At 45.1% G+C, this 13,181-nt stretch overlaps 1 protein-coding gene across 2 annotated transcripts in view; it reads right to left on the bottom strand.

Moving 5' to 3' along the window:
* The window catches only part of Shmt1 (serine hydroxymethyltransferase 1), a 31,924-nt gene that overhangs the window by 1,427 nt on the left and 17,316 nt on the right, over nucleotides 1–13,181 (bottom strand). The window contains exons 5-10 of one of the 2 annotated variants that reach the window (XM_003465903.5): nucleotides 12,956–13,116; nucleotides 7,336–7,417; nucleotides 6,618–6,830; nucleotides 4,692–4,808; nucleotides 2,668–2,790; nucleotides 187–303 (exon numbers count right to left, since the gene is read on the bottom strand). In XM_003465903.5, the coding sequence (XP_003465951.1) occupies nucleotides 187–303; nucleotides 2,668–2,790; nucleotides 4,692–4,808; nucleotides 6,618–6,830; nucleotides 7,336–7,417; nucleotides 12,956–13,116 (813 nt within the window). The remainder of the gene's footprint in view (nucleotides 1–186; nucleotides 304–2,667; nucleotides 2,791–4,691; nucleotides 4,809–6,617; nucleotides 6,831–7,335; nucleotides 7,418–12,955; nucleotides 13,117–13,181) is intronic. The other variant, XM_063241799.1, reaches the window with a different exon arrangement.

Raw genomic sequence — 13,181 nt, 5'->3', positions numbered from 1 at the left:
ACTGAGGGTTCCATAGCCTTTTCCTTCTGCTGCCCACAGGAGAAAGGCTAAGTGCAAAGAAGCCAGGGCCAGAGCTCCACTGCCTGTATCTGTCCTCCCAATCCATTTACCTTTTTAGCTACAACTTTGGCCAGAAGAGATACAGACAGGAAGGGTATAGAACGAAAGACCAAAAAAGAATCTCACCTGGGCATGTATTCTTATTGCAGGCAATAGAACAGGCTTCTAGCACCTTTTCGGCCCTCCCACCATCTGTGCCCTTGGAACTTAGATCCACAAGGATCAAATGGTTGTCCGAGCCACCTGGAAACAGAGTTGGACAGATAGCTGAGCACAGGCCAGGTGAAAGAACCTTTCCTCCTGAGAAATGTGGGTCGGAGTGCTAGTGATAGTGGTGAAAAGTCCAGGGCCAAAGTCAGGAAAGTGAGCACCCATCATGTGACCCAGAATATCAATCACCCACAAGAGAAAAGATGCAATAGGCCCATGAGTTGGAAAAGAAAGAATACAAGTATAAGGAGGTAGCTGGTTACAGCTGGTGAGGATGTGAGGCTGTCAATAAACTGTTGAGCAGCTTTTGTAGCCGATGGCCCATGCCAGGTCCCAGCATAGGCTGCAGTGTGTCTTAGCATTTTTGTAGTTTTTGGTTTCTCTAATGACTTGGAAATTTCTCAAGTGTCCCCTTGACATCAATCTATTTTCAAGCACTGGGGATTGTATTTGGTCTCAGATAAATACTTGAGAGTACTCCATCAGTGAGTCATACCTCTGTCCCAGTCTTAAATGCATGGATGTACTGCCTTGCCACAAGTCTAAAGCAAAGCGGCTGATTATGAACTAGAACCTCCCAAGCTGCAAGCCAAAATCTCTTCCAAGTTGGTTATCTTAGGTGTTGTAATGATGGAAAGCAGACTAACACATGAGGACAGTGAGGCTGACAGATTTCTGGACCTGGCCTAACGTGACAGTAGTCTTTAGTGCCTCTGGATCTTTCCATCAGAACATTCATGAAACCAACGTGTGGACCTGAGATAGCAATGTTTTGGCCTGAATTGCAGGAATGATTTCAAAGATACAAGTGAACGAAGTTAACAACCTAACTTTGGAGTCCCACAATTGAGTCCACTGACTTGCCATGCGGTTGTCAGGCAGTTCACATTTTGGAACTTCAAGTGTCCATTATAAAAAAGTCAATATTCACAACGCAGTTAAAGGTTTATGTAAGATACAGCATATAGCCTGGGCCTGATAGTGCACACCTATAATCCCAGCACTTGGGAGGCTGAGATAGGATGATTGCCATGAGTTCAAGGCCAGCCTGAACTACATAGTGAGACCCTCAAAAAAAAATTCCCCCAAAACAAAAGTTGCACACAGTGCTTGGTATAAGTGAGTATTCACAGCCATTATCTGCTTCATCATCTGCATCATGTCCTCAGAGAACTGTGAACACAGATGGCACCATGGGAAGAAGACAGGCCTGGGGTGTAGAGAGGTGCAGGAAACTGGGGAGCTTCAGTACCCAGGCTGCCTTGTAATGCCTGAGGTGAAAAGGAACAGGGACTAATTCCAGAATCTTCAATGGCAGTTCCCAGACTGACACCACCTAGAAGGAGCTGGTTGTAAGTGTAGACCCCATCCAGAATGTGTATCAGTAGCTGTGTTTCAACAGAATTCCCAGGGAATTCCTGTGCATATCCAAGTCTGAGAAACAGTGACACACGGGATCTTAGAGGTCATGGTCCATACTGGGATTTCTAGAGCTTTAGTCTTCAAACATGTGAAAGATGGAGAAAAGGAAAGGAAGTGAGGCAGAAGAGAGGACCTTTGAGAAGATGGCATTTCCCCAGGCCTTGCCAGCACTACTGCTCTCGGACATGAAGCAGGGTGACAGTACCACTCAACAGGGTGGGGCACTGCCATCTGTGAAGAGGGTGATTTGAAGGGCAGGGTGCTGGGAGAAGCTCTCAAGTGATCCCAGGAGCCCTTTCTGGACTACCTCTGCTATATACTCGGCAGTTGTGGGAAAGTCCATCTTCCTCATCGCCATGCCATCGGCAAGAAAATACTGTCCTCCCTGGAGGTACCTGCAACGCCTAGGAGGCAAATGGCAGCCCTGGAGTGGGGATCTTCCCTGGACAGTGCAGCTCACTCATGGGCAGCAGCTCCAGGATGGTCTGTATGAGAGCCAACAGGACCCTGGCAGCAAGCCAGCTGCCAGGAAAATGCAGCCAACTTCCTCCCATGCCTAGCACCCTGAGCTCAGGCCATACTCTAGAGCAAGGTTCTGGCTCTGTCAACTTCCAGGTGCATTGTGAACGTGGCCTCCCCTCTCAGGTGAGCCCTCGGTACATCCCCACGAAGCTGTTGTGAGGACATGTCATCTTCACACTGGGTGACTAACAGCAGCTACTATGACCAACATGTTTGGCCTACCTGAGGGGCCAGCTGGTATTGGCATGCATGGAGAAGCCACAAAGGAGGCTCCCCAGCGGAAGGCACACTGACTTAAACCAGAGATGGCTTGAGTTGTAGCAGCAATGGCAGTGCCCATAACCACTACCCTCTGGGACACATCCTGACCAGAGGAATTAAGGGTAAGGGTAAGGGTTTAATGTATGTACCCACAAGGAGAGCAGGTATGCCCATCACCACGTGTACTCATACCTGTGACAATTTTATAACCCAGCTCCATAAGGGCCTCAGACAGAGCTCTGCAGTTAGCCACCACCTGGAGCTGATAGATTTTGAATTGTGGAGTCATGGCTTGCTTCAGGGCCACAGCAATTCCTGGACAAGGAGACAAGGGTCAGGGAGGAGACAGTCAGGGAATCAAAAGCACCTATTTCTATCCACTCACGCTTCCTTGCTTTTGCAGTGTCACCCAAGGGGTATAGATTACATTTTCTCCAAAAATAATTTCTTTAGTGGTGCTAGGGATGGAGTTCAAGGTTTTCATGTGCTTAAGCACGTACTTTAACCATGGAACAGTTTCCCTTGAATGTCACCTGGGCAGCATATTTCGTTGCATGTCATTTCAACCAGTTAATTCTTGTATTGAATAAATTTAATAAAATTATGTTTCTTGTTATATCTTATAAAATTAATGAAAAATATACATAATTTTTGGTTATCCTTTATTTAAATAATTGGACTGGTAAGTAGTTAGCCCTACAATTACCTGGCTAAACTTGCAGCTTACCAAAGAGGCCTCTCTCAGGTCTTTTTTGGAGGTCGCCTTTCTTCAGGCATGGAAGTTCAGTGCTACAAGACTACTACAAGAAAATCGACTAAGCAAGATGAACTTTATATTCTATTTCTTTTTAAACTTGGTAAGTGAAAATGGTTACTTGGACGCCCAAAACCCTGTGTTTAGATTTCAAGTCATGCAGATTTCTTAGATCCAAGTCTTGATGAGAGGGGCCCTGTTCTATTCATGCATTTAATCCTGAGGGCTGCTTTCTTAATGAGACATACAAAATGACGGTTTATAGCTGGGTGTGGTTGTGCATGACTATAATCTCAGCACTCTGAGGAAGGAGGATCGCAAGTTCAAGTCCCGCCTGGGCAACTTAGTGAGACCAGTTTAAAATTAAAAAACAAAACAGCCAGGCGTGGTGGTGCACACCTGTAATCCTAACACTTAAGAAGCTGAGGCAGGAGGACTGTTGAGTTCGAGACCAGCCTGGGCTACAAATGAGTTCAAGGCCAGCATGAACTGTATAGTGAGACCCTGTCTCAAACACAAAAAACAAAAAACTGGGGCTGTAGATCAGTATGAAGATCTTGAGCACTGTCCCTAGTATAGGATGGAAGAAGGAGGAAGAAAGGACAAAAAAGAAAAAGAAAAGAAAAAACGGAGGGTCATCCAAAATCCATGCACTTGAGGGCAGGCATTGAGTCCCCAGGTGATGTTTGTGGAAACAACTGGAAAGGCCCATAGAACTTTGCACACGGTGGCTCAGCATTCCAAGTGGAAGGAATTATGGATGCTGAGCATAAGGCATAGTGGGAGAACCTGAAACCTTCCTGAGACCTTCTGGGAACCCTTACGCCCATGACCACCAATGGCCACTTTCTCCTTCTCCTTAGAAACACTAGTGCTCTCCATGAAGAAGCCACATATCATCCTGAGCATTTCAATATGAGTACTACCACTCTGTTGCAAAAGGGCAGTGGATAACTCAGACTATCACAGATATCCTAAACCACTTGTTCAAATATAAGCAATAGGAGTCAGCTGGGAAGCCTGGTGTAGATACCTCCACCTCTACAAATCATCAGGGGCCATCAGACAGCAGCAGCTCATCCTTCAGGATCTGAATCCTATTCTTTCTCACCTTTTGTTATTGCCTTTGTTTATGTAATTTCATCTCTGTTTTTCAAAAAGTTCCTTGGTACTTGCATCCTTTAAAAACCTAGCTTGATCCCTGAGAGTGGTCACACCAGTGAGCAGACACCATTTCCTTCCTGTTCCCACCCTACACCAATTTCAATCACTTTCCTTTTCTTCTGTGTTAGCATCTCCTGGACAGAGATCATCCCTTAAGTTTTTTCCCTAGTAGGACAGTCCTGCATAGGCTTTAAAGGAAATGGAAATTAAGAACCAGGGGATGACCACCAGACTACAAATGGCCACTGTGGCTGATCCTGCAACCTGAGTGCCACCCGAGACCTCTGTGACTCTTTACCAGCAATGGCATGGTTGTGGGGACCTCCCTGGAGGCCTGGGAACACAGCAGAATTGATGAGTGACTCCAGGTTGTACAGAGTCTCTTTACCAGTCTTGGGGTCCACGCTGCGCACTCCTGAGTGAAAAATTAAAAAAAAATCAGAACCCATCAGAATGTGGTTCTGTAGGCTGCCCCGTTTTCTCCCCATTTGGACTTCAACTCTGACTGGCCGTGGAGTGTTGAGCCTTTACTCCTGGAGGTGAGGACAGCTGGTCAATGGTGCTATGCAGCAGAGGGAGCCCTTGCTTCCTGACAGCAGACATCTTGTTTGCAAAAAACAAGGACATCATGGATGAATGATTCTGGCTGGAACACTGATTTCAGCATCTCCACTGTCTACCTGCCCCTGCTGATGGCATCTTTTTTTTTTTTTTTTTTTTTTTTTTTTTTGTAACAACATATAATCACAATATGGCTTTAATGAGGCCTTGAAACTTAAAGGACAGAAATTCCCCTTCATGAGGCTATAATGAATCATATGCCTTGGGAATAGTCCTTACAGAAGTGGCCAGGGTGCTGACTTGATAGAGACCATGCCCAAATAGCTAATTCTGAGGAAGAAGGTTTCTTTCTTTTTTTTTTTTATCGGTACCAGGGATCAAACTCACGACTGCCTGCTTGCAAGGCAGGCGCTTATGCCACTGAGCTAAATCCCCAGCCTCGAAGATGGTTTCTTTCTGAGAAACTGTTTAAATGATCAGTAATGATAACTATGGTTTAATAATAAGCAATACTGGTATCTATAAGGAACTTTTTGTGAGCCAACAACTCTCAGCCCAAGTAACAGTGCAGAGTGCTATTATTACCATAGACCCTACTCTGGAGGTAAGGAAAGGAGGCCCAGAAAAGCTACGCAGAAAAAACAAGATCATGCAGTGAGCAACAGAGATGGTCTCTAATGAGGCTGGCAGCTTTCAATCATTTGGCCCTGGGTCTAGTGAATTCCACCCACACACAATGGGAAACCCAAAATGTCTCCTCCTAGGCAGATAGGTGGTGCCTGACTCAGAAACAACCACCCAGCTAATGAAAGTTCTCCAGAGAGCCTAAAGGCCATAGGTCACTGGGATGCTGCGTAGGCACCTGGCTGGGTTTCGCATTGGCCAGGCCAGGCAAGGAGACCAGCTGAGAGTAATGCTGAGTCAAAGCTGGGGCGTCAGATATCATCATGAGCTTGGCTAAATGAAGACCTGACCACTAATGTGACCTTCCAAGGTGTGGGAATCCCAAAAACAGGTAATGAACACCTATATGTGGGTTTAGAAGGGGTTGGAAAGAGAAATTCCTTATTAAAATGATTATACTTCATTAAGATTTATATGTCAGTGTCTTATGTTTGATCACTGAGCCCTGCTCTTTGAGAAACGTACTATCCCATAGTAAATTCACCAAAATAATGCTGTATCCTGGAGTCTCCTGATAGCCCTTAGCCTACCAGGCACATTTTCCTTTTGTTCAACCATCTATATCTTGTGGAGACCACTAGTTGAGCTAAAGAACATTGGCAACCAGCACTATTGCAACACAATTGTTGCTAATTCTTTGTTTTTTTTAGTATGTGGATATACAGAAATGAGGCCAGAGCTGTGGCTGTCTAGATCTTATCCATGTCCATCATTGCTCCTACCTAAGGAACTCTTTTAAGCCACTGAATCAATATTTTCAAGAAATCCAGGGGCTGGGGGTTTAGCTTAGCGGCATAAGCACCTGCCTTGCAAGCAGGTGGTTGTGAGTTCGATCCCTGGTACTGATAAAAAAAAAGGAAAAAAAAAAAAAGAAATCCCAAGTCAGATTTTGTTTCCTGACTTTCTCAACCAAACCTGAACCCATAGGAGAAATGTCAGCCCCTGCACACGTGTCCTCAGCGCTTGGAAGCTCGCTCACCTTTCCTGTAGAAGATCATGCCAGCACGGCAGCCTCTCAGAGTCTTGTGGGTTGTGGTGGTCACCACATGGCAGTGCTCAAAAGGGGAGGGCACCACACCAGCTGCCACCAGCCCACTGATGTGCGCCATGTCTGCCATGAGATATGCTCCGTTCTCATCTGCAATCTTCCGCAAACGTGCATAGTCCAGGTTTCGAGAGTAGCAGCTGGTTCCTGGAACAGAAGAGGTGGGTGACACAGTAGTCAGAGATGCGCATGAGCAGCTGACTTGGCTTCACTGCAAATCTGCAGATCTGCAGCTCTGGATGTGCAGATCTGAAATTCTGGAGATTTTCCCCCGAAAATGTCTAAAGACAGAAATAGAAGCTGCCTTCAAAAAACAAGTCTGTGCTGCACACAACGCCTCTGATCTGCTTCTTTGGGGTCATGGTGGGTGAGAAGGCTTGTAACCATTATTACCAATCCCAGTGGGTTGGGAGGGATTTATATTTCTAAGTGTTGCTCGGAGGACAGCTTCAGCTTTCATTTTGCTGTGCACTAATGATGGCAAACAGAGCTATGCGTTTTAAGAGCAAAGAACATATTTTGACCTGAGCCCAGCTGTCCATAGCAGAAACTAGCAGGACCACAGGATAGGGAGGGACCATCTTTCCTTTCTCCTCTCTGGGAGGCACAAGTCCTGCTTGCAAACAAGGCTACTTGCTGCCTTTCTCCTCACCAGCGATGATCAGCTTTGGGTGGAATAGGCGGGCGTTCTCCTCCAGCTGGTCATAGTTGATGTAGCCAGTGTCTGGATGCACCTGTGGGGTCAAGGAAACAGATTTAGCAATCTCCTCCTGCCCGCCAGCCCGCTCAGCCACACGAACCTGTTCTACCTACTGTGACAACAGGAGTGATGTCCCAGTCGGGCCCTGAAAGTGAGGTAGGACATAGTGTATTTAGGCTCACTAAAGGGTGTCAGACAACCCACTGATGCTCACATCCTCAGGACAAGCTCTGGGGCTTCAGAGGGAGAAGGGAGCCCTGTCCTTGAATGACACCCCTTCACAAAAGAGGAACCAAAGCCCCTATAGAATAAAAAAGATGCAACCAACTGGCCCCAATATGTTCCAAACATTGTTACCTTCAGAAATGAGACAAAAATGCCTTCTAACATCACTTCTATTCCAAGTACCATGAGGCAGTAAAAAGGAAGAAAAAGAATAAAGATCAGGACAGAAGGAAAAAAGCTGACTATATACAGACAGCATGACTGTACACTTAGAAAATCCAGAATCTAGAGGCAAACTATGAGAATGAACACATGAAATTAGCGAGGTCCCTCAATACAGCATCAAAAGTCAAAAATCCCTAACACTCAGGAGGCTGAGGCAAGAGGAACACTAAGTTTGAGGCCAGCTTAGGTTACAAAGTGAGTTTGAGGTCAGCCTGAACTACCGAGTGAGATCTTGTCTCAAAAAAACAAATGAACTAAAAAACACCAAACCAAACAAAAAACCCAAATAAACAAAAACCCAAATCAAGTAGCTCAGGGTAGAGCAGATGCTTAGCATGTACTAGGTCCACGGTGGCAAATCTATGGTGCACATAGACTGTTTGTATTACTGAAAGCTCTAAAAGATTCACTAAGGCCTTTGATCCTCACCACCAAAACACCCAAGGCCAAATTGTGTATAAAAAAAAGATAACAAAGTTAGACATGGTGGCATATACCCAAAATCCCAATTCTCGGGAGACCAAGGCAGTAGGATCACAAGTTGGAGATGAGCCTGGGCTATATGGTAAGACTAAATTAAGCTAAAAACTAGAAAGAAATGAAAATGAAATTTTAATATGTGTCAAAACCCAAAATATATCTAATACAAGATGTGTAAGACCACTGCATAGAATATTAGAGCACTGTAATAATTAAGGCAGTATATATACAACAGAAGACAATCTGGATGATGGAACAGAAAAAAGCCCAGGAATAGAAGACTGGGTCGGCTGGTGGCAGTCAGGGATAAGCAGCGCTGTGGGGAGAGGATGGCCTTTTTAACAAATGGCTCTAGGTCAACTGGTTATCCGGATGCAAAAATGTTATCTGGATGCCACCTCACACCACACACAGAAATCAGCTCCAGACCTCACGGTCTCACTTCTGAGTGTACATCCTAAGGACATGGAATCAATTTGTCCAAGACACATATGCATTCCCATGGAAACCGCAGCACCGCTCACAGTAGGTGGGATATGGAAGCAGCACAAATGCTCACTAAGCAATAAACGGATTCAAAAAATGGCGCATACCCACAACAGCCAAGGTACCTTAAAGCCTTAAAAAACAAAAAGGAAGTCTTTCATTTGTGACACCACAGATGAGTCTTTAAGGTATTATGATACATGAAATAAGCCAAGCACAGAAAGACAAAAACGACCTTGTCACATGTATGTGGAATCGAAAATAACTGAACTCACAGAAGCAGAGATTGGTGGTATCTCAAAAAGGCTGGGAGGAGAGAAGAATGGGGAGATAACAGTCAAAGGGTACAAATTTGCAGTTAGGAGGAATAAGTGATATTTTAGGAGATGGCTATGATAATTGAAATGACTCAAGTCTTTCTCTGTGTATATATGTATTATAACAGCACCATGTACTTTGTGGTTGTATAATTTGTCAAAAAATTAAATAAAACAAAATTTTTTGATATTAGGAATCGAACTCACAATTACCAGGCAAGTGCTTCAGCCACGGAGCTAACTCCCTGGCCCTAAATAAAATTTTAAAAAAATCAATTGTAGATGGATTATAGATCTAAATGTGAATATAAAACTTGTTTTTTTGGCAGTGTTGGGGGTGGGACCCAGGGTCTCACACAATCTAGGCAAGAACTCTACCGCTAAACTACACTCCCAGCCCTGAATGACATTTCTTTTTTCACAATACATTTCTTGTAAGTTTGGTTTATTAAAATTATGTTAAAGCATATAGGTGAAGGAGAAGCAAACATAACCACGGGGATCACTGCAGAAAAATCTCTGGAATCTGGGATGGAGGAAGCCTCAGAGGAGGAGGCACTGAGAGAACTTCCTGTTCTGTCCCTCTGTTCCGAGTTCCTTCTCATCTGCTTGACTGTACCAAAATTACCAGCACACATGGAGTGAAAGGGATCAGGTTTGACATTCATCATCAAATAAAGCAAGTACTTATAACCCAACATAATCAAAGGGAGGCTATGTGCAAGGTTATAGGCACTGAAACATCTGAAGCGATCTGAAAGACCCTTTTTGGGTTTTGTTCCAAAGGTGCGGCTCTTTCTTGGACATCCAAAACTGGCAAAGAAGTTATCCTGATGAAATGTCAGCACCTGACCCTCAGTTAAAACAACAATATGACATCACCGGGCACAACAGCATATGCCATCTATTAGGGAGGTTGAGGCAGGACTACCCAGAAGTTCAAGGCCAGCCTGGGGAACACAGTGAGACCTGCCTCACCAATACAGAAGGTAGGAGCCGGGATGCAGCTCAGTGGTAGAGTGTCTGCTCAGCAGATGTGAGGACCTGAGTTCTAGCTCCGGTATCACAGAAAGAAAAAAATATCATTCTTTCAATTACAAAAAAATATTTTTTCCTTTTGCCACCTTTGCTTTTTAAACTTGTAAGGTTTTCAAAGTTTTTATTAATTTTTTAAATCTTAAAAATTAGACAAAACAGGTCCTGAGCACTTATTAACAGACTGTGGTAGGCTGGGTGACATGGACAAGCCTAATTCTCAGGTACTTGGAAGGCAGAGGCAGGAGGATCATAAGTTTGAGGCCAGCCTGTGTAACATAGGGAGACACTGTCTCCAAAAAAAAAAAAAAGAAAAAGAAAAGAAAAAGCGTGGGGTGGGGATATGGCTCAGTAGTAGAGCTTTTGCCTACCATGCATGAAGTCCTAAATTCAATCCCCAGCACTATAAACAAACAAGATGGTGGGGCCAGGGCAGAGGATGGTGGACAGAAAGGCAGTCTCCTTAAATCCCTAGGGCCAGGGAGAGGGAGGAATTCTCCAGTCACTGAGGATGGGAACGGGGTGGCTAAAAGCACATAATAGAAGGCCATGATTGCTGTTGTTCCATAGAGAAATGAACACTTGGTTGTGCACTGGACAGTTGCCTGGAATCTTGGGGAGATGGGCGAGGCCTGAGGATCTGCCGTGGGAGGTGGTATGGGGAAAAGCTGGGGGGGGAAACTACCCAGGAATGCTGGATGTGAAAAAAGTGGGCCTTGATGGCTGCTCATGGAGGTCAATCGGGCCTGTCTCCTCCCCGCACTGAACATGGGGCTGAGAGCAGCCCCAGGGCAATAAGCCATGACCTCTTGAAGCACATGCTGGCCACGGTCCTGGATCCTGCCTCTCCACGCTCCCACAAGCCTGCCACACTATGCTCCCCGTCATGTCCAGTAGCTGCAGTCTGCACAGCCAAAGATGGGGGTGGCTGAGGGAACTGGAGCACAGAACCTGCTTCTCATGCATGGAAAAAATTCTTCAGAAATAGAGCAAAGCCCAAGTTGCCCACGGCCTTGTTACAGGCTCCTGAAAACAAGTCAATAATTACCCTCTGCCAGAATTCTTTCAGAAGCGCAAGAAACAGGGCCAGGGATTAGCTCAGTGGCTCAAGCGCTTGCCTGGTAAGCACAAGGTCATGAGTTTCATTCCTTTATTTTATTTCCAGTTGTAAAACATGTTTAAAAATCCAGGTTCAAGCCTAGCTTTGGCCAATGAGGAGAGCTGTCGTTAGAAACACCCAGGCTTTCAAGAAAAACAAATGAAAGTCATGTGCACAAAAAAACCATAAAAACAAAAAGCCTGCCTGTTACTGAGATAGAGACTGAGAAACAATCAATAGGAAGGAACAAAAACCACAGCAGACCAATATGGCTTGATTTTCTAAAAACAAGAAATTACATCTCCAATATTTAGCTGATTTTAAGATTCACTTCTTAGGGGTGGTAATATAGCTCAGTGGCACAGCACCTGCCTGGCAAGTGCAAGGTCCTGAGTTTGACTCCTGGTACAAAAAACCACAAAACACCTAAAAACAAATATGATTCACTTCTCTCTTTTTCTCATAGTAACAAATAGAAAATAAGAAACAGTGCATTTGACAATGAGGAACACGAAAAGATCATTCCTGGGTACTGGAAAGAACACAACACTGGCTGGCCATGGTAAAGCACACCTGGGGCTGAGGCAGGAGGACCACTGCAAGTTCAAGGCCAGTCTGGGCTACACAGTGAGTTCAAGGTCAGCCTGAACTACATAGCAAGACCTCCAACACAAAACAAAACAAAACACCCCCCCCCCAAAAAAAACAAAACATACAATACTGGATAATAAAAATATGCAAATTATCTCTTTTGCCAGCATTTAGTCTGTTTGCTTGCTTGTTTATTTATTTATTTTCAAGGGATTGAACCTAGCTAGGGCCTCTACATTGAGCTGCCTAGTCCATTTTAAATTATTTTGAGACAGATCTTGCTAAGTTGCTAAATTGCCCAGCTGGGCTCAAATTTATAATCTTCCTGCCTCAGCTTTCCAAGAAAGGTTGGATTACAGGTATGTATCACACTTGGCTCATCCTGTTTTTACAGACAAATCACAATGCCTCACATGAGCTCCTGCATCATATATTCATGTTGATTTGACTGTTTATATAAACAAGGGATCCCACAAAAAAATATTTGGTCAGGGCCCTGCACACCCTGGGGCAGTCATAGGCGTTGGCTATAGTGGTATTCTTTCCACTGCTGGGCACAGGGTGGCACCAGTTGTGTTTGGCTGAGGACTGGTCTGTGCAGTGGGAAAAATAATGGTTGGCGGGTTTGGCTCTATGTGGGCTGTGGAGGTTTGTGGCTACTGATGGAGAAGTGGCTGGAACTGGTGCTAAAGCCACGATGTTACTGTCCTTGTAATTGCTGCCCTACAGGAGATCCAGGTGAGGTATTACTTGGTGTGGGCAGAGCTGGGTGGCAGCTGTTCCTAAGGGTCCAGCTGTGGCTGACCTGGTTGCTAGGAGTGGTATTCCAGTTGTTACCCCATAGTACCGGGGTGACTGCTACTCTGCTGGTCTGGACCTTTCAGTTGTGGCTTCCTCTACAGCCTGCCTATAGACTCTCCTCAGTCCCTCATCTCTCCGTCCAGCTGTCCTTAGTGGGCTCTGCGAGTCTGAGGGGTCACCAAGCAAATAAGAAATGATACAATGCAGGGCTGCCTACAATGCAACACAAACAAAATGACTTATCCTGAGCGGTACAGCCAGACATCAGAGGTTTCCAATGAAAGTAAAGCTAGAAAGAGAAAGAGTCTTTTACCTTATAGGGCATAGATTCAAAGAAGATGGATGTAGCAGAGATTTTCTTCTTGTCTGTCATGAATCCGTGGGTTAGATGGCCCCCATCAGGCAGATCCAGGCCCATGATGCGCCCATGAGGCTCCACCAGGGCAGTGTACACTGCGAAGTTTGCAGGGGAGCCTGAAATGGGCAAGCCAAAGAAGCCATGATTATTTCTACCAGTAAGATTGGTCACTAGGTGGGGA

The sequence above is a fragment of the Cavia porcellus genome, unplaced genomic scaffold (genome assembly GCF_034190915.1).
Source record: "Cavia porcellus strain 051 isolate PalLab524CR breed Dunkin Hartley unplaced genomic scaffold, mCavPor4.1 scaffold_32, whole genome shotgun sequence".
In the NCBI taxonomy this organism is placed as follows: Eukaryota; Metazoa; Chordata; class Mammalia; order Rodentia; family Caviidae; genus Cavia; species Cavia porcellus.
The sequence above is the reverse complement of the archived record's forward strand: the minus strand, read 5'-3'. Positions and strand labels throughout refer to the sequence as shown.